The 26550-nt window shown below is 33.9% G+C and overlaps 2 protein-coding genes and 2 pseudogenes across 2 annotated transcripts; 3 read left to right on the top strand and 1 right to left on the bottom strand.

The window, feature by feature from the left end:
* Window positions 1-4691: 4691 nt before the first annotated feature.
* On the top strand, window positions 4692-7269 carry LOC147282442 (protein ACCELERATED CELL DEATH 6-like). Its single transcript, XM_086247354.1, has 3 exons — window positions 4692-5395; window positions 5885-6405; window positions 6477-7269. The coding sequence occupies exons 1-3, from the start codon at window positions 4726-4728 to the stop codon at window positions 7092-7094; spliced, it is 1809 nt and encodes a 602-aa protein (XP_086103480.1). The 5' UTR covers window positions 4692-4725; the 3' UTR covers window positions 7095-7269.
* Window positions 7270-11816: 4547 nt separating this feature from the next.
* LOC147282443 (putative protein phosphatase 2C 39 pseudogene) lies at window positions 11817-12950 on the top strand (annotated as a pseudogene).
* Window positions 12951-14569: 1619 nt separating this feature from the next.
* On the top strand, window positions 14570-15595 carry LOC147282444 (putative protein phosphatase 2C 39 pseudogene; annotated as a pseudogene).
* Window positions 15596-23502: 7907 nt separating this feature from the next.
* LOC147282445 (uncharacterized) lies at window positions 23503-25940 on the bottom strand. The gene is made up of 5 exons (XM_086248564.1): window positions 25829-25940; window positions 24786-24883; window positions 24241-24696; window positions 24093-24145; window positions 23503-24004 (listed from the first exon to the last, which is right to left on the bottom strand). The coding sequence occupies exons 2-5, from the start codon at window positions 24841-24843 to the stop codon at window positions 23828-23830; spliced, it is 744 nt and encodes a 247-aa protein (XP_086104690.1). The 5' UTR covers window positions 24844-24883; window positions 25829-25940; the 3' UTR covers window positions 23503-23827.
* Window positions 25941-26550: the final 610 nt, after the last annotated feature.

A 26550-nucleotide genomic window follows, 5' to 3' on the forward strand; every position in this document is an offset into this window, starting at 1 on the left:
CTTATAAATTTTAACTAACACCTATCATATGTGGGCCAAAGGACAAAAATGTCAAATGAAAATGGCTCAAATCAAAGGGGCCAACATATATATGACCTAATCTAAAAAACTACATTTAAATTTGGTAGTTCAATTGAAATATTATATAGTCTTCATGATATACCAAAAAATTATTGAAATTTGGTATTTAATTATAATTTTTTTAAGAAAAAAAGGTTGGGGATTTTGTTTAGTTATTTTAAACCCTAAACATACATTTTTATATAAAATAATAATTAAAAATATCCTAAAAGGTCTAAAACTTAATATCTTAAAGAATATAAAGTATATAGGGTTTAATGTATAGATTATAGAATATAAAGAGTATTAGAGTATATAGAGTATTAGAGTTTAGATATCGATTTTAGTGTATAATTAAATTATAGAGTATAAAGAATATACTAATTTTATTTATTCATTATACTAATTTTATTTAATAGTATTTGCTCTAGCGCGCATTATATTCTCCTTATATCACATAAAACCTAGTATATAATTTAGTTTCTTTAATGTTTTTTATCAATTTAGTAGATAATATGTTAAATAAACATATGATAAAGTTTCATTAAAAAATTTCGTATTTTGATAGCTTTTCGTCGTTTTCGTCTAATTTTTGTCAAAATTTAAAAATCTTCAAAATTTCCATCGAAATTTCTTCGAAATCTGAAATTTAATTCCTTAGTTGGACCACTGCAATTAAAATATAGTTTATGTTATGTAATTTTTTTTATAAAAAATTAGGATTAAATACGAAATATCAAGACACTAAGTTTTTTTAGTTTAGGTTCTAACCTAAAGCAAAACATTTAGGATTAGGTCACAAATTGGTTTACTATATAGTTGTGATTGTTTGACAGTGACAGTTGTGACTGTTCAAATTCATAAAAATTTAAACTTTTTAAGAGTTTTAATGTTTTTAATTTATGTTTGGGGGATGAAATCTTATAACCCATAGACTAAACATTAAAGTTTAAGTCTTGTAAATATTGAAAAAACAACAAATCAATAAAAAAGTTATGATTGTTAGACAGTCACAGTTCAGTATAACCATGTTTTTTAAAGTTGGTACCTAAACTGAAATTTAGTATATAAAGTGAGATGACATAAACGTTTTGATAGTTAAAATAAAAAAAAACATTGCAATTTGGTATCTAAAGTCAACGTACTTATTTTTATTTTTAAGGTCCGTTAACTTTATGTACCAAATTTCAATATTATTTTATTTTAACTACTAAAATATTTATGTCATTTTATTTTAAATACTAAATTTCAGTTTAGGTACCAACTTTCAAAAACATTGTTTTATTGAGTTATAATTGTTTAACGGTCATAACTTTTTATTGTTGTTGTTTTTTTAGTGTTTGCAAGGCTTAAACTTTAATGTTTAGTTTATAGGTTATAAGACTTCATCTCCTAAGTCTAAATCAAAATCAAGCACTAAACTCTTATAAACTTTGAATTTTTATGAATTTCAAACAGTCAAACTGTATAAAAAACTGATTTATCACATAATCCAAAATATATTACTCTAGGTTAGTACCTAAACTAAAAAAAATTAGTATTTTGCTAAAAAACTATTTATATTTAGTATTTATGTCAAAACTAATATTTTGGGGTAATTTCTTGTTATTATTCTTCTCCTCATGGGAGGTTTATATAGGAGAAACTTAAAAGCTCTTACACAAAGTCAACTAATCTGTCTTAATTACAAATTTAACTTAATTGCAAATGCATGATTTTAAGCATCCAATTATGCAGCACATTAGGCAATTAACCTCAATTAATGACAAACGTTGACTCTACGCCATTAATGGCAGACACTCATTTCAACACCCCCCCTCAAGCTGGACATAGATATCTCAAATGTCTAGCTTGAAGAGTATCTTTTCATCTAGACCCAGCAACATTGATCTTGTCTCGATCAATCAGTCACGATCTACTCTCTTACTTCTCCTTGTCTTGGAAAAGACTTCTCCTTCTTCTTGCTTCTCCTTGTCTCAGAAAAGACTTTTCCTTCTTACCTTTTTTTCATTACAACCTGTCTCACATACAGACTGTCAAAATAATGGAAATTTTGTGGAAAATTCCGAAACCCAAGTATGGAAATTTTATGGAAAAAATTCCTAAACCCAATTGAAATTTTATGGAAAAATTCCGAAACCTAAAACTTGAAATTTTATGGAAAAATTTCGAAACCCAATAACAAGTATGGGAAACCCAAATCATGGAATTTTATGAAAAACTCCAAACCCAATAACTCTTTTCATCTCTCTTTTTTTTTTCCTTTTTTTTTTTGTTTTTTTTTCCTTATCCTTCTTCTTTCCCAACATAACATAATCACCATCATTTTTTTTTTCTTCTACCAAGACCAATCTTCATTCCCATAACAGGTTGTATTGGCGAATGAAGTTGAGCCTTGGGCTTGAACTGGTGATGTACTAGAACCAGAGGAATTGGGAGGAACTAAATCTGACATTTTTTTCTTTATTTTTTGAACCCAGAAACCCCAAAACAACCAAGCCCCAATTCCTTAAGAAATTTCAGAAGGAAATTAAGGTTGGCTCTGATACCATGTCAAAACTAATATTTTGGGGTAATTTTTTGTTATTATTCTTCTCCTCATGGGAGGTTTATATAGGAGAAACTTAAAAGCTCTTACACAAAGTCAACTAATCTGTCTTAATTACAAATTTAACTTAATTGCAAATGCATGATTTTAAGCATCCAATTATGCAGCACATTAGGCAATTAACCTCAATTAATGACAAACGTTGACTCTACGCCATTAATGGCAGACACTCATTTCAACAATTTAATCCTAATTTTTTATTTTTTTTTTTTTGTGAAAGTATGTGTTATATTTTTTTAATCTTACTGGAAGTTGATTGGCGCCTATAATGAAATATAATATTTCTAGTGAAAATAATAAATAAATATTATTATTAATAATGGTAATATTGATTCATTATTGAATTGAACATTTATCAATAAACGAATTATTATTTTTGGCTCAAATAATCATTATATTGAATTGAATTCAGCTGGAATGAGTGGAATCACGTGGAGTTTGTATTCTTTTGATTTTCCAGCCTTTAAAAAGCTGAAGTTAATTAGTCAAGTATGAAAAAAAAAATATATATATATATATGAAATCCGGGGGTGACACGTGTATATGATGATTGATAAGATATCACCGTGATTTTTTTGTATGATGTCACTGTGATGAGGTAGTAGAACATTAGATTGGAGACTTTCTTGTATCAAAACGGGAAATTTTTGATAAATATAATTATATAAGTATCCAGGCTCCTTCTATTAAGGTATATCTCAACTTATTTATGTTGAGGTATACCCTATTGAGATCCACACGAGTCATTTTGTGTCGATCCGAACCATTCAATTTTTACATTTCCATTGATAGATCATCCTTGCAAAAAATTAGCCAAATCGAAAATTATTTTTCTATCTAACTTTGATCAAACAAATGGATGAACCAAATATTTTCGATGAAACCGTCCATTTGTTTGATCAAAATTAGATAGGCAAATGATTTTTGATTTGGCTAATTTTTTTCAAGGATGATCTATCAATGAAGATGTAAAAAATGAACGGTTCGGATCGACACAAAACGACTCGTGTGGGTCCCAACAAGGTTATACCTCAACATAACTAAGTTGAGGTATACCTCAATAGAAGGAGCCTGTATAAGCATATATATATATATATATATATATATATATATATATATAGGAGTGCTCTAGAGCTAATCAGTTAGTAAGATAATATAACGCTAACTATCATTTTGAGCCCATTATTTTTAATGATCTGAACCGTTTATTTTTTAGGCTCCCATTTAAATATCATCCTTAAAAAAAAGTAACAAAATCGGAAATCGTTCAGCCAACTATTAGTAAGCTAATTGTGCTCATGTAAATAAATGAACACAAGTTTTTCTATAAAACATGAAATGATTGTAATGATAATCGAATGGCTAAATGATTTCTGATTTGGTTGATTTTTTGTAAGGTTAATCTTTGAATGGAGACTTAAAATATGAACGGTTTGGATTATGAGATTACATTGTGTAATGGACCTAAAATGGTGGTTAGTATTATATTATCTTATTAACTAGTTAGCATTAGAGCATTTTTGTATATATATATATATATAGCTGTTGGAGAAATATTAGTTATTGGACAATTTGGACTACGAAATTTCAATATGTGCTTACATTTTTTTTCATATTTATGTAAATTACTCATTTTTATGGGAAAAAAATGTATGCTTATATTTATCATATTTATTTTTATAACTCTATTTATTAGTTATAGAGATATTTTGTAATATTATAGAGATGTTTTGTAATACTATAGAGATATATTTATTTTGCTACAGAAGTCTTGGTCATTTAACGATAAGTCATGGTCATTGCTCGTTGGTTGCCCTTTTTAAAAAGTTCGTTTGTGATGTGTCACATGCCCTTTTTAAATATTTCATATCAATGTATTGGAATATTGTTTTTGTTTTTTCTGGATTAGGAATATATTGTTTGATTGGCATGCAATTGGCAATAATTAATCTGTTGTTACAATGATTGATCGCCTCCTATAAGTAGAGACGGTTCACACAATCCTCCTCTTAAATAAGTTGAGAGAGATCGAGATCAGTTCAAAGCTTGCCAAAAATATGGATCGTAAACTGTATGAGGCAGCAGAAAAGGGTGATGTTGGTTTCTTGAGAAGCAAAAGAGGTGGAGATCTCCATCAAAAAACACCTCAAGGCAACAACATTCTTCATGTTGCCGCTGAATTCAAGCACACAGATTTCTTCAAAGCGGTCCAATCACTTGATATCAAACAATCGAAGCTATTTTGGGGCACCAACAAGAAGGGCGAGACTCCGCTCCATATTGCTGCGAGAGTAGGCTCAGATGAAGTAGTAGGGTTTCTCATTGAACACGCCAAGACGAAGAGAAAGTGGTGGCATTATTGTAAAGCAGTTGATCATGATGAGGAAAGCGGAGCAACTGGTGATGGAGCAGTTAAGAAAAAGCTACTCCGAATGACTAATTTGAAAAAAGATACAGCACTGCACGTGGCTGCCCGTTACGGTCATGGTGGAGTGGTGACTCGGTTACTGGCAGCCGATCCTGGACTGTGTTGTTTTACTAATAGCGCCCACGAGTCACCCTTGTTCATTGCTACTCGCCATGGCTTTCGGCTCATAGCTCATTCTATTTTGGACGAGTGTCCATCATCCCCTTCTCATAACTGTCTAATATCCCCTTCTTATAAGGGGTTCAACGGTGTCACAGCTTTGCATGTAGCAGTAACTCAACTAGATAAAGAGGTCAAAGGTAAAGTATACACGGTCATGGCAGCATGCAATTATAATTTTCATGTCATGCATCTTCATTATAGAAAAACGCATTATAACGTACCCAATGCTTTTCTAACTTTTTTTTTTTTCACTCTCTCATATCAAGTGGGGCCATGCATATAAAACATATCTCATGTAAGATATATATATATATATAAGAATATCTTCTTAACATAGTTCACTAAATATGCAGTTTAATGATCATAATTGTTCAATTTTTTTAGGTCACTTTTCAAAGGTTGTTTTGGTAAAATATTAGTCAAATTGGTATTTATTTGGTCATTTAAAATATGCAGACAAATACAATGTGTCTTTATTAAATAAAATTGAAATGATGTTTATAGTAATAAATTAGCTAAACAATTCTTAATTTAGCTAATTTTTTTGCAATGATGTTTATATATATATAACATCTTTGTCCCACTACCCCTCAACCCTAATTTTTCTATATCAGCACATGTTCTAGGCTTTCTCGATTCCATGGTCTCCAAAAATCCAATATTGGTCAAAGTAGTTGACGCACTTGGGTGGACTCCCTTACACTACGCAGCATTGAGCGGGAACCTTGAAGCAATTGGAGTGTTGATGCAATGTGATAGTTGTGCTTGTTACATGAAAGACAAATATGGAATGTCAGCTCTTCATGTCGCGGCCTATGCAGGTCACACCGAAGTCATGGAAGAGCTAATTCAGCGTCGGCCTGATATTTGTGAGTTGCTCAACGGCAAAGGCCAAACGGCTCTGCATGCTGCAGTTTCTGGTGGACATATAAACGTTATCTTGTATATATTGAATACGCCTAAGCTTGCAAGGCTAATAAATGAAGCAGATAACGATGAAAACACTCCTTTGCATCTGGCGGCCATTTACCAAAATCGTGAAATTATGAGAATGTTGATGCAAGATCCTAGAGTGGACAAGGTTGCTACCAATAAGGAACGCTCAAAGGCCACTGACATTTTTCTCAGCGACAATATTGAAGAACAGGTACGTACACAATAATATTTTTCCTTTAAAGATATTAGTTTGAATCGTATGACCTATCCCTTCTATTTTAGGAAATCAAAATTGGTAGCAGTACGGCTTTGGAGCAGCTGGGGTGTTCCATTGGTCTGCCATTTTTCCAACAACAAATCAAACGTGATTTCTGGAACTTGAAATCTCCTCCAGAGCAGGATACCCCTGAAGTGGGGGGAGGAAAGCAAGAAAGACGTGAATACAGACTACTGATAGCGACGCTTATCGCCACTGTCACATTTGCAGCAGCTTTCACCGTTCCTGGAGGAGCAGACGGCGACGGAATTCCAATTTTATACCACAGTGTTCATTATAAAGTGTTTTTGTATTCTAACCAAATTGCCTTCGCTGCCGTAGCTTTTGTGATTTACAATGAAATAGTAGAGACGCAATTCTTATCGCCTCGTAGAGTTGAGGTTCTCATTCGATTTTCCCTTGGAGCAATGATTCTAGCATTTACTGCCGGCATTAATGCAGTGAGGAAAGCAAAACAAAACAAAAAGGACGACCTGATCAATTGGTTTTTACAATGGAGCTTTTGGGTGTATATCATATTAATATTTCTCACTATCGCCTTGCCTATAGTGTACCTTAAGACAAAGGCAGCCCTCAGGCGCTGCTTCGGATCGTTAATAAGAGTCGCTCAATTAGACTCATGAATATATGAAAAATTCAGGGCGTGATTTTTATGGTTCATTTCCAACTTCTAAAATTTCAAAGTTATTATGCACTAGTATAAATATGTGGTACAACAAGATGTAAGAAAATGTAGTGTGCATTTCCAAATGAGATCGATGTACGCTTTTTAGTTGGTAGTTTGAGAGATAGACGTACTCTGTTACGACGTTTATAATTCAGTATAATAAGATGTTTAGTTTGATTCTCAAAAGATTCATATTTTAGTATATGTAATTCACGTAGTATTACTTTTTATAAAATTATTAACTCTTCAAACCAGCATCTTCTTGCATGCTTCAAATAACTTCATGTATATTATAACGACAAGGCAACAACTTGCAAACAGGATAAATTGACTATATATATGTACATTATAACGACAAGGCAACAACTTGCAAACATGATAAATTAACTAGTTGCATACTTAATTATGCCTGATCGATCACTGAATCCCATATTCTTTGCCTAATTGCCTTCTACTGATTGTTTGGAACTACGCATATATAGGAGGTTCAATAATCGAATCCTCCTAGCTTCCACTATGTTCTCGAGTGAAGGCCCACTATCCTCCTAGCTCCCACTATCATTTCAATACGTACTTTTTAGCCTATAAAAAATAAACCAGTACGTACTATATTTTAAGTTAACTCCAGATCATTGGATGCTGTTTTTTAGTTAACTCTGGATTATAAACATAAGTACTCTAATTAATTAAATTGCATTTGTATATATATATATATATATAGTGTACCGGAAAGTCCAAGTAAACACAAGTCTTTAAGTACCATTTAAAGACTGACTCAAGAAAAAACAAAAACATGTAAACACTTTTTCATCTTGATTCTTTTCATACTCATGTAGCAAAGATTAATAATGGCTGTGATTGATTAATTATAAAAATTAAATAAAAAAAGGTGAATTATACAAAACACCTCCTATACTTTGCACTTCTAAGACTTTGACGCTTATCGTCCATTCAAAGGTAAAATTACTGGGGAATTGGCTACAATCCACGTGACATGACCCATGAAATGGCCTTAAAATATAATGTGAACTTTCGAAAGGTGCATGATATTTTGTCCTCGAGAGAAAGTGGAAGCATAAAATACGATGTGAACAAAACAAACTGACCAATGAGCGTGGTGCTTCTCGAGTGACCAAATTACACGTCATTTAAATAGGGAGGGAAAGTTTTCAAATGTGTAAGCAACTAAGCAACGAGGGAGTTTTGTATTGGCTTTTATGTGTAAGGAGGCTTTTATGTTAGCATGCTCTGTTTTTTGAGCATTACGTGTAAGGATTTTATTTATTGAAATGGAAGTGGAACTTTAAAATCATGTCTACAGAGTCCATCACAGCATACTCATGTGTTCCAAAACAATTAAAAAATTACATAAACACATAAAAAATCATTAAAAAAAAAACTTAAAAGTCTTTTTTAGTGGCAGATCATTGGGAATAAACAAGAAAAAAGGCATTTGGGACCGCATAAAGGAATGCAAAACCCAAATCAAAAGGACAAAACTTATGAGAAGAAGAGTTTCTCATCAAACAAACAGTCATCCAAATAATAGAAAATTACATAAACCCATCAATATTTAACACCCAGAAATTAAAAAAACAAAACTCACATGACTCAATGTCCGAAATTCAAGAGGCATCACAGAAAATGCCAAAAAATTGATTACCCAAACTGATTAATCAGATCGATTCCAGCGATCCCAACAGAAAATGCCAGAGAGAAAACCAAGCATCAGACCTTTGAACTTTGCACGAACAAGAATCACAATAGCCTTTCACTCCTTTTGACCCCCAATTGACACATGCTAATATAATAAGTGGACCAAAGTAATTTATTCTTAATAAAATTATTTTTAATCATCATTCAATCCAGCTGGAATCACGTGGAGTACGTTTTTTTTTTTTTTTTTGGCCACGTGGAGTACGTTTGGATTGGTTGAATTGATTGAGATAGAACGAGCAGACAAAGTTGACAAACTATTAACCCAACAGCCTTTAAGCGATGATCGTAGGTTACTATTTCGATTTTCGGATAAGTAGCATGTGTATTGGGCCACTACAAAGCACATGCATGCAATTATTTATAGTGCTGTGTTGGACAATTACAATTAAAATATAATTTATGTTATGCAATTATTGTTTTGCTAGTATACTATATATTTCTTTAATGTTACTGCAAGTTGATTGGCCCCTAAAATGAAATATAATATTTCTCGTGAAAACAGTAAATAAATATAAGCAAAATATTTCAAATAAGACTTAAACTTTGATTTTTATGTCAATTCAAAATTGATATTATAAGTTGTATTTAATATTTTAATGTGCTCTCTTAATTTTAATTTTGAAGCTAATTTACTTTTTTTATTAGTCCAATTACATTTTTTTTTCAAAGAAAAGACCAAGTAAGTGAAGTGATTTGATTTTTATAAACTTGTATTACAAGTGAAATGATGAAATTACTTCTGAAAAAGTAATCAATGCGTGACATGTGGTGATAACTTTTATATCAAATTTACAATCAAGTTGACGAAAATGACATATTAACATCAAAAATAAAGTTGAGATACACATCCAAAATGAAATAAAGTTGATAAGTAGCATGTGTATTGGGCCACTACAATACACATGCTTGCAATTATTTATAGTGGGAGATGCTGTATTGGACAACTACAATTAAAATATAATTTATGTTATGCAATTATTGTTTTGCTAGTATACTATATATTTCTTTAATCTTACTTCAAGTTGATTGGCGCCTAAAATGAAATATAATATTTCTCGTAAAAACAAAATATAAGCAAAATATTTCAAATAATACTTAAACTTTGACTTTTCTGTGAATTCAAGATTGGTATTATGAGTTATATTTCATGTTTCTCTTAATTTTAATTTTGAAGCCAATTTGTCTTTTCCATTACATGTGATAACTTTTAGATCGAATTTGTAAAGCTATATGTTGTGCTGTTCTTTTCTCCAACTTCTCTCCTGCTGTTAATTTCCTCTATAGCGTAGTCGAGTCTCAATCCCCGCTCTCTTCCCACACTCGATCCATCTTGGTCTATTTGTTCTTTGTATAGTTTTTGTTTTGGATCCACTTTCTTCTTCGTGTAGCTATGTATAGTTACTGGGCCATTACCCATTCTACTTTCATTGAGCCAATCATTAATTGCTATATGATCTCTTCAATTATGAACTCAAACGACCATCATACCCAACATGTAAAACCAAAAGTCGATCACTTGACCTATATATTTTTCTTTTTCATTTTTAATTTGTAAAAAGTCATTTGACTGTGAAGTATATAATTAATTACCATAATGTGCTCTTTGAACTCAAGAGCACGTGCAAATATAGTGACCTTAGCCAAAACCTAAGGTTATTCACTTTACTTATAATTATATCAATATAACTTAACTTACTTTGTTCTAGTCTAGAGGTCATGAAGAATACGTACTCTTTCTTCACTAAATTGGTTTAGTGGTGAAAATGTTTACTTTTAATGACCAAATTGTCCATCACTAAATCCCTAATTTCTTGAAGTGTTAATGATTAGAAGTATAGCATTAATTAGTAGAATAAAAAAGGGCATAATTAATGTGCCTACAATGTCAATAAGCTGAAGGTATGTACGTAGATGAAGGGATGTCACGCACGGTAGGAATTCGACCTCAATAAACTCCCATTTTGGAGAACATGTAAACAAAATAGAGTGAGGGATCGAAATTATTCTCAATGAACATACAAAAATAAATAAAACAACTTTCTTTTGAAATCATTTTCTCTGAAAAAATCTTTCTTTCAAAACCTCTTTCTTTTGAAACGTCTTCCTTTCAAATCTTTTCGTACTTACGAATTCTCAACTTTCACAAATATATTTAAGAAACTATTAGAAATCTTTTATGCTTCAGATTCAATGCTAATTATGCAATTTGAAATTAAGAAAGTGCTTTAGGGTAATAGATAAAATATATGAGTTGAGTAGCAACAAACCTCCCAATTAAACTGTGCATTAAATAAGCTAGCTTAGCCTTATAGGAACATATCATACATCTGCTTAATTGGTATGTCAAGCTTAAATATGCATAATCTATCTCATCATATACCAAGATATTCACAAATGCTAATACAAATATACAATGGAACTCACACCAAACAAGTACCCATGAAATTATGGAAACTGTTAGATAAGACGTACCGTTGGCCAAGCACCCCATGGAATAATTAATGGATTCCCTTTCCCTGTTGGAAACTGTGCTTCGTGTTATGTAGCCACTATTCACATTTCCCCTCCTATGCTCATTGAGCCAAGCACTGCCATATGATCGATCACTTAATTCACTGAAAAGACCAACAATAGCCAAAATGCTAAACCAAAAGTCACTTTACGTACCTTTTAATTTTTTTTTTAAATGTAAAAAGCCACTTAAATACCATACTTAATGAATTACCACAATGTCACTATTTAAATTAAATAGCTGTTTGAACCCAAAAACACATTAGGACAAAAAAAAAAAAAACACAAGAACATATGCGTGCATAGTGACCTTAGCTTTAACCAAAAACCAAGATCACTTGGCTATTATATCAATTTAATTTGTTGTATACCAATCTGACGTCAAACTTTTCTCGAATTAAAATTCTTCCCTATAAATGATGTGTTTTCTACTTGAAAATAATGAATCATGGGTGGAGTCATGGAAAGGATTGCTAGGAGGAGACCTGTAATAATGATAATGATGATCGTTGCCGTGACTGTTGTTATGCTTATTCTATCATTGATAGTGGCTATTGAAGTTGATTATGACCCTCTTCATTCATCTCCATATCTCGCCTCGACACTTGTTTCTTTTAGTAAAGACCTTCAAATTAGAAATCTCCGTACATCATTCATAAAAGTTGGCAGAGAAATTCTCCACAAGCTGAAGGGAAAAGTTGGGTTAGGTAAACCCAAAGGAGGCTCATTATCATCATCAGATATTCCTGACTTAGGATTAAAAGGAAATATGAGCAAGAATATGTCACATGATCATGGAGGTGTAACATATGGGTTCCACTTGATGAAGAGAAAAAGACAAATGCATCCTATGGAAGACTATGTTGTTGCAGAGTTTAGGCAAATTGATGAGCATAAGCTAGGACTGTTTGGCATATTTGATGGGCATGCAGGCCATGAAATTCCCGCATTCTTGCAGTCTCATCTCTTCAACAATATCATAACAGAGCCTGAGTTTTGGACAGAACCAGAGAATGCAGTGAGGGGAGCATATCTTTTAACCGATACTAGCATCCTAGTGAAATCTCAAAAAGTTGGTTTGGGGTTAGCGGGTTCAACTGCAGTTACCGCAATATTAGTAAACAACCATGACCAGTCGAAGCTGCTAGTAGCCAATGTTGGTGATTCTCGGGCGATTATCTGTTGCAACAATAATGGTGAGGCTAAACAACTATCAGTTGACCATGTGCCGAGCATGGAAAGGGAAAGAAAAGAAATTAAGAAGAGAGGTGGTTTCATAGAAGAACGGGGTAGTGTTTCGCTTGTTAATGGGGTATTGGATATAACTAGGGCATTCGGTATCAGGTACTTCAAAAAGTATATCAGTTGTGAACCTGATGTGGTGATGGAGATGATAGATGATAACACAGAGTTTCTTGTTTTGGCAAGTCGTCCAGTATGGAAGGTGATGACCAACCAAGAAGTTGTGGATTCTATCAGACAAATAAAGAATGCTTGGAAAGCAGCAAAGCTTGTTACTCGAGAGGCACGCAATAGGAGAAGCCTTGATGATATTTCATGTGTAGTTGTAAGATTCCGGTGAATTATTAATGCATCTATGTACGTACAGCCTCAATCACAAGCTATATTTTTCTTAAATATTTAATTTAGACCACTAACTATGAATATCATTCATTTCATTCATGCATCATATATATTGGCCAACATGCAGATCGAAGACTGGCGCAGCAAGTTCTCGACTCCTTGTAAACGATATTCAAGGCAACAATTCCGCTTCTTTATCCTTATGAAATTATTTTAATTGCTGCATTAAAATGCATCAGCACCATATATTATTCAAATTCAGAGAAGTAAGAAACACTTCATTGCACAAGAAAACCTAACAAAGGCGTACGTGTGGTGCATGATTACAAAATACGAGGGCAAGATTTAAAAAATAAAGAAACAAAATTACTAGCTAGCATAAGACTGAATCGATCTCATCTAAAAGCAATCCTTCCGGGGCCAAAGGTAAACATGCATGTCTCAGAAATTGCTGTCACCACCTCAAGTATGATATTATTCAAACCCATCTCAGAGGCTAAGAGAAGTCGAGAAGACCATAGTGGACCGCACGTGCACTTGGACAACCCCACAGTCCGCAAAGCTTGGTGGCAGCAAAAATATGTTGGAGAAGCGCAGTAGCTACTTTCGCATAAATAAGTTTGTTCGAGTGGGCAATATTTCATGCATGAAGACATCACCTAAAAAAAAAAACGTTAATCTTGTTCGCCACTTTCAGCTACTATATATATGGACAATCACATACTATCATACACAGGCTTTAAAGAAGCAAACTTTTTATTTTTATTAACAATTGTCATTCATGAGTTTTGAATTAAAACCTTCTCCGACAATAAGAGATCGACTGAGTAATGATCTTCAGTTAAAAGAAGCAAACTTAGTATAACTACTTACATTTCCCACTTTGTTCGATCTTCTTGTTATATATGTAGCTACTACATTAATTTCGGAGGCCGGCCATAGCCCCTCGTATGCTCATTGAGCCAAACTTTGTCATACCATCACTACACTTAGAGCACACAATGGCCATTCCATAGCCAATATGCTGAACCAAGAGTCATTTGACGTTTTTTTATTCGTTTAAAAAATTGTAAAAAGCCACTAATTAAACTGTAAAATACCATACTTAATAAATCATAATATATTACCACAATATCACTAGTCAAAATAGCTCTTAATTGAATCCAAGAGCACATTACGACAAAAAAAAAAAAAAAACTCAAGAACACATGCATGCATGCATGCATAGTGACATTAGCTTTAGCCAAAAGCCAAGATATATCACTCGACTATTTTATCAATTTTGCTTTATACCAATTTATGTCAAACTTCTCTTGAAATAAAATTCTTCCTAATTACCAATTTATGTCAAACTTCTCTTGAAATAAAATTCTTCCTAATTAACTAATTAGGAATGAATGTTTAACTATATATATAAAGAGTTTACCGGCCAAAACAAAAACTATATAAAGATTTTTCTTAATTTTCTTATAAATGATATATATACTTGTAATTAATGAATTAAGAGAGGAGTGATGGAAAGGATTGCTAGGAGGAGAACTGTGGTGATAATGATGATCATGGTAATGATTGTTACTGTACTTATTTTATCATTAACAGTGGTTGTTGAAGTTGATGATGACCCTCCTTATTCCTCTCCACCGTCCCGCCCAGATTTTCTCAGCACTTGCTTCTTCTAGTGAAGGCCTTAAAATTAGAAATCTCCGTACAAAATTCATAAAAGCTGGCAGAGAAATTGTCCACAAGATGAAGGGAAAATTTGGGTTAGGTAAAGCCAAAGGACGTTCATCATCATCAAATATTCCTGACTCTGGATCAAAAGGAAAGATGAGCAAGAACATGTTACATGATCATGTAAGTGTAACATATGGATTCCACTTGATAAAGAGAAAATACAAAATGCATCCTATGGAAGACTATGTTGTTGCAGAGTTTAGGCAAATTAATGAGCATAAGCTTGGACTGTTTGGCATATTTGATGGGTATGCAAGCCATTTAATTCCTGCATTCTTGCAATCTCATCTCTTAAACAATATCATATCAGAGCCTGATTTCTGGACAAAACCAAAGAATGCAGTAAGGGGAGCATATCTTTTAACGGATACTAGCATTGTGGAGAAATCAAAACAAGTTGATTTAGGGGTAGGGGGTTCAACTGCTGTTACCGCAATATTAATAAACGATCATGGCCAGTTGAAGTTGGTGGTAGCCAATGTTGGGGATTCTCGAGCTGTTATCTGCTGCAACAATAATGGTGCAGCTATACAACTAACAGTACTTGATCATGTGCCGAGCAATGAAATGGAAAGAGAAGCAATTAAGAAAAGAGATGGTTTCATAACAAAGTGGGGTAGTGCTTGGCTTGTAAATGGGGTATTGGATATAACAAGGGGATTTGGTATCAAGGGGTTGAGGAAATTAATCAGTTGTGAACCTGATGTGGTGGTGGAGATGATAGGTGGTGACACCGAGTTTCTTGTGTTGGCAAGTCATGCAGTATGGAAGGTGATGACCAACCAACAAGTTGTGGACTCCATCAGACAAATAGAGAATGCCCGAAAAGCTGCAAAGCACCTTACTCGAGAGGCACGCAGTAGGAACAGTTTTGATGATCTTTCATGTGTAGTTGTAAGATTTCGGTGAATTCATAATGTATGTATATATATATATATATATGTACAACGGCTACAGCCTGAATATTTTTCTTTCATATTTTTCTTAAATATTTAATTTACACCACTAACCATTAAACCATGTGAATATCATTCGTTCCATTCATACACCATATTGGCTAGCTAACTTGCAGAAGATCGAAGTTCTCGATCGACTCCTTTTGACAATATTCAAGGCAACGGTTCAGCTTCTCTAGCCTTATCAAATTTGCAATTTTGACTGACTGCTAGCTGCATTTAAATACAGCACCATTAATCAAATTTAGAATAGTAAGAAACACTCCCTGTTATAAGAAAATTACTAATTAAACACTCATCTGAAGCAAATACAGTGCATTATATCATAGTGTTTATCATAATGCTGGCTTCTAATTATAAAGGAACATCAAATGTAATATGACGAATAGTTAATTAACCCGTGTTGTGAATGTAGAAAGGGAAGTACGTACCTTAGAATTTCAAGCAATGGGAAGGAAACTTACAGTCATAGGCAAAATGCAGAACCAAAAGCTAGTCGATCACTTGACTTTCTTTTTTAATTTTTTTCATGCTCTTTTTTCACTTGTTTGAGCCACACCAATTTCACAGCAGGAATTAGGATACATATATGTGTATGTTCCGAATCGAAAACATATATAGAAAGTGTGTCTGACAATTTTATTATCTTGTTATCAGAAGTTTTGAGAAAAATATACAAATACGCACGTGCATATATTTTTGAAAAATGATGACACACTATTATTATGTAAGAAAATTCAAAATTACAACTTGAAATAGAAAAAATTTAATTGTTATAATCATAATTGTTAATTGACAATTACTTAAAATATGATATTCATTAATTCAACATTGAAAGTTACCATATAAAAACATAGGCGCAATATGAGGTTATTGAGTAATAGACTAATAGGGTGACTCATCAAAACTTATAGAAGGAAAGTAATCTAACGTGACATCAATCAAAATGAGTTTAAATTGAAAGCCAAAAACTCTTGAGTTACGTTTTACCCAAAGTCATGTATATCTTTTGAGTTTATTTCTAATTAATTCTATTTATAATTTTGGTTATTAATGAAACTGGCAATGGCATGCAAGAAGAAACTTAATTGGATGCAAATGCAAAGTATTACTTCCAACCAATTTTACGTCCATTCGTGGGTTTAAGAACAAATGAGTGAAGGAAAAGACATAAACATAGTAGGCTCCATTTTCTTTCTTCAATATATCTTGAATGACTTAGGGCTTGTTAGGGAGTGCTTTTGTAGGAATTCTTTTTGCTCAATAGCACTTTTATTAGAAGCACTTTTGTTATAAATTCATAGAATTTTTTAAAAAAATTCAAGTATTTTTTGTTAATATACTTGGAAGCGCTTTCTAAGAAAGCACTTTCACCCAAAAGGGCTTCCAAACTTCCAAGTGTTTTTAAAATCCAAAAATGCTTCTTATTTTTTTGCCAAACATAAGCAAAAGCGTTTTTGACTATTTAAAAACATTTTTAAGCCTTCTAAAACCACTACCTTAGTCTATTCAATCCAATCTACAACACCAATAAAAGAGTTATAAAAGTAGAATGCCACAAATGCCTGCAAAGTCTTTCTACATTTACAAGATACATCTGATGTGTTTGTTGGAGAAGGCACAAATCCAACATCGTTATCAAGTAATGTACATAAAGCAGGTGTGGCCTTGAGGCCGGGTAGGCGAATGAGGTAACCCCTTGGGCCCTAAAATGTTATAGGGCCTCTTAACTTTTATAGGTCTTTTTTTACATTTATATACTATATTAGGAGAATTAATGATCCTACATTTTATAGTTCGCCTTAACGATCCTACAAAGCCCTCAAATAGGGTTTAGTTTTGGGCTTCTTGACATTCCTACAAGGCCTTTTAATGTCTCGATAGAAGGCCTTTGAATTATTAAGCCTGGTCTGGCCCGACAAATCTCATTTTGCAGAGCAAGTACGGCTTGATCTTCCTCTTGTATAGGTTGTGGTTGACTGTTAAGTTCGTCCCTTTTTTGAGTTCTTTATCATGACAGTCGTTGCATGTTTCTCCACCACATTTGAATCTCTCTAACCCAACAAAAAACATAAAAAAGTTTTGAACTTTCATCAACTGTAATGAAGAATTGTAGTGGCAGCTTCACATGAACTAGCGAAAAATAATTGATAAGATTACCTATTTCAAAATATTAAAAAAAGTATAAAATGATCAATTTAGATATAGTAGAAAAAGAACGAAAAATTAAAAATTAAAAATTAAAAAGAGGGTGAAAGAAACAAGCAAATATCATGAGGAATTGAAGTGAGGTATGTGAACGCGCCTCTTTGAAAATTTTGGTATTCATCTTTCCTTTCAGATCTCGCTCTATTGCTATTACGGTTGCAATTTTCATTGCAATCTATTTTATTAATTTTCTAGTATTTGAATAAGTCTTGATGTTAGTTTGTTAGGATAATGAGACTTGTTAAGATAAGGAGTCAAGTTAGTGGGAGTTAACGTGGGTCAGTTATTATTTGACTCAAGACTCCTATTTTTGCTCCATGTAGGTTGTAGTGGGCAGATAAAACTGTTCCCTCTTTTTCTTTATTTGGTTTGTATTCTCCACCTATTTAAGGGTGTCAAACTCAATAAACAAGGTGGCAAGAAAATTCACAATTAACGTGTTATACGTTTTGGAGGTCAAAGGCTCCTCAATCAGCTTTATATATTTGAGGTCATAGGCTCCTTCATTAGCCCTAAATATCCAGCTATTTGTTATTTTCCATCATCAAAAAATACAAAAATAGGTAGAGGAAACTTGTACGTACCAACTTAGTATTAGAGCCTGGCAATGGACGAACGCATAAAGAAATTGGAGGTGGACGCAAGCTCCCTCTCCATCAGCCAAAAACAAATCCAAGATCAACTAGGTGAGCTCGTTGTACTAGTCAAGTCATTGCCCAACCGTGAAGATGGAGGGAGTTCCACCAAAAAGAAGGATAACGGAAAACAACATGTTGGCTCCAGCGGTTCTTTCGCTCCCAAATTAGTGAAGATCAATTTTCCTCGCTTCAATGGAGGAGAAGTCCCAACTAGTTGGCTTTGCTGAGCAGAGCAATTCTTTCAATTTCACGACACCCTAGAAGGCGACCGAGTTTCATTGGCCTCTTTTCATCTTGAAGGAGATGCCTAATTGTGGTATCAACTCATGAAGTAAGAGCTGACTCTCATCACTTGGGAAGAGTTTCGAGACAACCTTCAATTCTTTCCCATTTCGGTCCAAATCAGTATTGTGATTTCTTTGGAGAACTCACAAAGTTGCAGCAAACTGGAACCGTGTAGGATTACCAAACACAGTTTGAACGACTCTTAACCAAAGCAGGACAACTCCCACAAGCTCGACAAGTAAGTTGTTTTATTAGTGGGTTGGTAGATTCTGTTCGTGTTGATGTGCTAGCTGGAAGACCTACGACATTGTCCGCAGCCATCGGGTTGGCACGTCTCTACGAAGCTAGAACTTTATCTCAATCAAAAGAAAACACATCACCCAACAAGTTGGCACCACCATCACCTATCCGCGTGAAACAATTAACAAGTGTAGATATGCAAAAGCGGAGAAATAAGGGCCTATGTTTTAATTGTGATGAGCAATACAAGCCGGGACATCGGTGTAAAAAGTTGTTCATGATATCACCTTGCTGGGAGGAAGAAGATGGCGACGTAATTATGGAACGAGACATGTGTTGAAGATGTAGCCTTGAGGACAAGGCTGTTTTCTAAGGGAGGAGGAGTTAATTGTTACGGTTGCAATTTTCATTGCAATCTATTTTATTAATTTTCTGGTATTTGAATAAGTTTTAATGTTAGTTTGTTAGGATAATGAGACTTGTTAAGATAAAGAGCTAGTCAAATTAGTGGGAGTTAACGTGGGTCAGTTGTTATTTGACTCAAGACTCCTATTTTTTCTCCATGTAGGTTGTAGTAGGTAGATAAAAATGTTCCCTCTTTTTCTCTATTTGGTTTGTATTCTCCACCTATTTAAGGGTGTCAAACTCAATAAACAGAGTGTCAAACTCAATAAACAATGTGTCAAGAAAATTCACAATTAACGTGTTATACGTTTTGGAGGTCAAAGACTCCTCAATCAGCCTTATTTGAGGTCATAGGCTCCTCCATTAGCCTAAACTATCCAGCTATTTGTTATTTTCCATCATAAAAAATACAAAAATAGGTAGAGGAAACTTGTGCGTACCAATTGCTCTAATCGCCTTCTATGGTGGCGGGTGATCCGTCGAATCTCGTTTCCTCTGCTCTCCTGCCTCCGGAGAGCGAGTCGTCTATGATGGATTCTTCTCATGGTGGATGAATCAAGCGATTTCGTTCTGAAGCCATGGCTATTGATGTTGGCTTTGATCAGAGACGGACCTCTTCATAGTAATATGAGTCCAATAACTTAATACTCAATTGTTGATATGCATCAATACCCTACTCAACTATAATAATAGCCTAATAAATCTTTTTGAATATCTAAATTTAGAGTTAGCTTTTTGATTTATAGTTTTAATTTAGGATTCTAAATTTTTAATTTAGGACTTTCAATTTCAATTAAGAGTTCTAAAATTTTAAGTTAGGGGCTCTTTGAGTTTGTTATAATATGTTATTGAACTATTAATTTTTTTAATTGTTGATATGTTGTTAATTTGTTAATTTATTTTACTAAATAGACATTAGTTTTTTAATTGATCACACATAATAGACAATTCTAATATTTTGCACATTATTTACAATTTCAAAATGTGTTCTCCATTTATGAATTATGTCATAAACTTGTTAGAACAAGAAAATCATATTGGTTGATCGAGAAATTGATTCGTCTTGTGTTGTCTCTTCATGTTTCGACGGCAACAACTAAGCGAACATTCTCATCCATAAAATTTATTAAAAATCAACTTCGAAACAAGATATGTGAAGAGTTTTTTGCTTATTGTATGGTTATCCATATTGAAAAAGATATTGTTGATACTATCAGTTATGATTCTGTTATTGATGATTTTTATGCTGTGAAGATTAATAGAGCACACAACTTAAGTAGGTGTATTTTTTGTTGTTTATTAATGAAATTCACTTCGAGTTTTCTTTGAATAAATTGCATTTTAAATCAATGAAGTGTTTTAACAAGTTATTTGAATTTAAGAAGCTAGTGTCATAAAAACAAACGGTATGCTGCCAAAATTTCGGTAGCCTTAAAGTTCAGCCCATCCCATTTTAAATTCCTGGGTCCGTCCTTGGCTTTGATGATGGTGTTCGTGTTACTGGTTCTAAGATGAATTCGCCTGTGATTTCTGCTAGTTTCAAATATACACTTCTTAATTCTAGACTTACAGGTTTGAAAGGCATGGAGCAGGATCGATTGGTGCTTGGTGAGGGTGATGTTGTTGTTACGCCTAGTTTAATTCTTGAGATTTGTTTTCTGAATCTGTGAAGGAGCGTCTCTACCTTGCTTGGAGGTGCTCTGTCATTGTCAAATTCATAGGATGCTCTCATGCCTGTAGCTTCATTTTGGGAAAACTTAAGCAGAAGTAGGGTGTGAAGGGGCCAATGTCTTTGGTTGATATCCAGAATGACTACTATATTGCTAAATTCATTTTGGAGGAGGATATGCATAGGGTTCTCACTGGTAGTCCTTGGTTTGTGGCTGGTCAACATGTTGTGGTTTAACGTTGGAGGCTTGATTTCAATCCTTTGAAAGATCAAGTAACTCACATGGTTGTTTGAGCTCGAATATCTAGATTAGGTGTTGAGTATTTTAACCATGAGATTATTTCTGCTAGCTATTGGTAACATTTTGGGTTGTACCATTAAAGTGGATGGCCATGCTTTGGGGCAGTCTAGAGGGAAGTCTGCTCGGATATGTGTTGAGGTTGATCTTAGTAAACCTTTGATTCCTTTTATCAAGGTTCAGGGGAGGGTTTTCAATGTTGTTTATGAGGGTATTACGTTAGTTTGCTTTGAATGTGGTTTTTATGGGCATGGTAGGGATAACTGTCCTACTTTTTTGGCGGCTAAGGCTCAAGCTCAGATGGAAGCCTCTGTTAATGATGGTGATCAGCAGGCTATAGAATTAAGCTGGTCCTACTAAGCTTGTTAGAGGCCCCATTCTTTATGGGGAAAAGGGTTTAATGAACCTTCATGGTGAGTGGATGTTTGTCAAGCCAAAGTGGAGGAAGAAGCCTGCTAATGGTGCTTCTAATTCTGGTGCTGGTAAGTCTAAAGCTACTGATGTCCCTGGTAAGGATAAGGCTAATAATGGTTCTGGTTCTAGATTTAATGTTCTGAAGAATGCTTCTGAGGTTGGAGAATCTTCTCATAATGAATTTATACCTAAAGTTATTCCTGATGGCCCCTTTGGTTTTGGGAAAATATGGTTGATCCTGAAAATGTGAATGTTGTTTCTGCTGGTAAGTCTAACTCTAAAAGTCATAGGAAAGCTTTACAGGACATTTCTAATGACCAGATGCTTTCTGGCTCTCAAGCTCATTCTGAACATCTAGCTTTAGCTTCAAGGCTTTAGCCTAACTCGTATAATTCCATTGTAATTATAAAATTTTATACTGGGATGTAGCCCAGTTGAAAGGACCAATGAATTATTCCCCCTGCACCAATATGTCACATTCACAAAATCCATATACATTTTTTGAATGGACAGAGGAGACCTCAAAATGATCAATCCGAGATTAAACAAATCTATCCAAATTTGTACTATATTTATCAACTTCATTGTTAATATATCATAATGGCTAATATGATGAACAAAATATAAGGGACAAGTGAGGGACAACACTTCGAATGGTTGGATTTGAACCCTTACTTGTCCCTCATAGTAGCTGGACTGGTCAACATATTCTAGAAAAGAAAAATCTTCAATATCATTAACAAAAAATAAAACTATAGGGGTCGATTGACGCCATTGCCCCCAGGGCCCCACAATGTCTTCGCCACTGCCTCTTAACCTCACCCTCACCAACTGGAATTTGGATTAAGAGGGGGTGCCTCTCACAAAACCTGTGCTCTTGGGGCCAGTGATGTCGTTGGTGTTGCGAGAGGGGGTCATCGGAAAAATTGCCGACTGGCCAAGAGATAGAGGTGGAGGGGTCGCATGAGAGTATATTGAGGTAAAATGGTCATATAGCAAAAGTTTGGGAGCCAAAACTTTTGCTATTTGAGGGTAAAATGGTCATGTCACATTTTCTAATGGGCCTTCACTGACCTTCACTATGACACACAAAAACCTATTTTTGTTTTCTAACAAGCCCAAGTTATCTATATGTTTCTATAGCTTAATTATTTCATTGTTGTATGACAACTTCGTTGTTTTGAATGCACAATTGTTTTTCTCAAGATATTCATAATAATAAAAATCATTTTACATAATTAGAATTACTTTCACAAACAAAAAATTAAGAAAATTAACTTGTTCTTAAGGTAATTAATCATCAAATATCTCTAATAAAAGTAAGCAATTTTTTATAAAATGAGCATGACGGATCAACTTTTATCATTGAAGAAAAATATATAATTATTCATTTGAATTTACACATGCTACACAAGCAACTATTTCATATTTTATGCCAAAAATAATTACTTTGAAAATATATATCATATATATTAACAAAAATAATAGAAAAATCGAAAAGAAAAATCAATTAATTAGAGGTGAGGGGGGGGGGGGGGGGGGGCTGTGTCCCCCCTGGTCCCTATGTGGCTCCGCCACTGCCTGTGACTATTGTTGGATTTAACTTCAACTTACCTGCACTCAAACACTCAAGAATAGAAACAATAGATTGAAGAGGAGTTGCGGGGGAAGAGAAAATCAGAGAGAGTTTTTGGGGGCTGAACTGACGCAGCTCACAACACTTAATATTTCATATTATATATATCAATTACTTAGTACAGCTGCAAAGACTTGAACAACTGCAATGATAATACCAGCCACACACAAAAGATTCATGTGGCTTAATATTAACCATACACCAAAAGCCAAAGTAATATTAAAATACTAAACTCTAACAAAAGGCTTAACAACTAAGATAAGGTCAGTTAAGTAAAAGGGCATTAACTTTAACATATCAGTTTCTTTCTTTTTTGGGCCATGATAACATATCGGTTTCAAGTTGATGGAAACACCAAAGTTTCCTTTCCCCTTGAATTGATGCCTTGGATATTATAGTGCTTCCCTCAACTTGAAATCACAGTCCTCCCAAATCATCCAAGGGGAATCAGCATAGCGAATTGGTAATTCTGGAGACTTGCAAGGAGAAGAGGCAAGATTATCAGACATCCAGGAGGATTCATGCTCAGACAACTCTTCCAAATCCAAAGACCTCCGGGGACTCTCTGGCTGAAAACAAGACAAATAAATGGAATTGTTAAGAAAGATCCAAGCTGACAAATAACTGCGGAAAAGGAAAAAGAAAATGCAAACTTGCCTCAAATGACAATGGAGGTTCCTCCCATGGAGTTGTAAACTTGTTGGAAGAATCTGAACAAAAAAATGAGTTAACTAATGAATTAAATAAAATGTGCAGGACAGTCAACAATCGTTTCCAAGATATTTAGTTTTGTAAAGTTTAATACCGTTATGTAGTCCAAGTGTCATCAGAAATTCATCCACGCCCATAGCCTTCGTCTGTGCTTTAATGCATTCTTCATGATTGTGCAGAAATCCCTCCTCTGCAATAGCACTAGGGGAGAGAGGCTCCTCTTCCACAACACTCAGCTTTGTGTTGTGCTTCTTGTGCGCATGTGGTTTCACTGAGTTAGAAATATCAGATAGCGCCTTCCTGCTACGGGTCTGCACCTTATCTGAGGTTTTAGAGGAGCCTTTCTTGCTGCTTGCACCATGAATGATTTTAGGAACATTGGTCACTTCATCAAGGAGAGAAACATTCTTTGAAGGCTGCTTTTTTGATGCCTGAGTGAGAGCAGGCTTCCCCGAATTTGATAAATCACCAAGCGGTTTCCTTCCACCAACTCCAAGCCCCCCTTTCCTTTGAGTTTTGAAGGCATCACCCTTGCCCACAACAGAAGCTCCTGCGGTAGATATCAAAAGGGTTAGACCAAAATAACCCAACAAGAATTTTAGGCATTTATGGAAAAGGATAGGTAGAACTGGTAAGTACCACTGAAGTGAACATTGAGATTCTGATCTTGAACCAAACGACCAACTATTGATGCCATTGGTGCTTTTTGTAGCCAATTCAATTTGATTTTCTGCTAACTGTAGAAACAATTAAAACATAAGAAACTAATTATGTGATATAGTGCAGAAACGCTAGCTTAGCATACCCCTCCTCATCACCAGCTTATATACAAGATGGCACTTTTTTTGTTAAACTCTACTTGTTTCTTGACCATTTTGTTTGGATAAAGAAAATACACCTTCAGAGTTCTAAGACTAACTGAATGCTTATATAGAAACATTTTCCAGTGAGAATATAGTTACTAGTTTAAATGCCAAAAGATGAAAAAAAAAAAAATACTTTTAACTTTTCAGAACTAAAATCTTACAAGATCTCAAACCTACAATGGCAATGATCATACACTAAATTCTTATTTATGTACAAACAAAGAAGCCCAAGTGAGACAATTAAGAGAACTGGAAATACTTTGTATCATCAATATGCATCCCTATATACAAATTTCTAAATTAAAATACTATGTATCACCAAGATGTACATCATGTCATCATTCAACTTCACTTTCAATCATTGCTAATGAACTTCCATGGATTACCAACTACAAATCACAGTTAATAAGATCTGGGTTCCATCTTGTCTCCAATCAAAATATTATGTGTTTTCAGAACCATATATAAAACCCAAATAAAAACCATCTGAGTCTTAAGCTTAGATTCTTGTCTCTACCTTGTGCTTTCAGAACCAAATATAAAACCCAAAAGAAACCATCTGAGTCGTAAAAGATTCTATTTTTCTACTTAACAAATATTGAAAGAAACCAAAAACAAATACCCAGAAAAGTTCTATTAGACCGAGTAACAATGAAAGGACTAACACTTCAAACACTCACATAGTATTCCATGGAGACATGGAGGGAAAAACAAAAATCAAAAACAAAACCCTAAGAATTAAGTGAATCAAAAAATTTCCAAAGGACCTTTTCTTTTACTGTAAATGAAATTTCTAAAGAAATTGAGAAAACTCACCAAATGGGTTTCAAGTAAACGATGGATCTTGCTTTCACTTTGAATTGTATTGCGGTTGCTCTGCTCTGTTCTTTGTTTGCAAATTCTTTGAAATTTCCTTTATTGTTCTTTCTCAGTTCTGCCCTCCTCGTCCTAAATATTGGGGCTCCAACGGTAACTTCCTGTGTTTTTACAATAATGGTCCTCTTTTCAACGCCTAATTACCAAATGACATTCGTCTCTATCCATCCGATTTGGACACTTGAATCGCCGCCGTCACTTTTGGGTCTTTTTCTTTTTTCTTTCCGTTTGTCGAGATTTCTTTTTTCATTTTACTAGGATTTTAAGATAGAAATTAGAGTGCCACACTGCCACCTCATCCATTTTACAAAAAAAATCCATCTAAAAAGTTGAATGACAAATAAGTCTACTTTCAGTAATGCTACACTTACCACATTTTTATACCACAATTTCATACCATCTTACATGGCATTCATACATTGGATACTAAAAATTAAAAAATAAAACCTAAAAAAGAAAATGAAAATACACTTCCAGTAAAGTAATGACACATCAGATGAGATACAAATGTGGGAAAAAAAATGTGAGACAACTAGCATTATTGTTGTACAAATAAGTCCACATTATGTTTTTTTTTTCATAATTTTTTTTAATAAAAAACTAAGTAAATTGTCACAATAACAATAATTGCTACTGTTTGGCAGTAGCAATTAAAGTCCGTT

The sequence above is a fragment of the Dryas octopetala genome, chromosome 6, assembly GCF_963921425.1.
Source record: "Dryas octopetala chromosome 6, drDryOcto1.1, whole genome shotgun sequence".
Taxonomy (NCBI): domain Eukaryota; kingdom Viridiplantae; phylum Streptophyta; class Magnoliopsida; order Rosales; family Rosaceae; genus Dryas; species Dryas octopetala.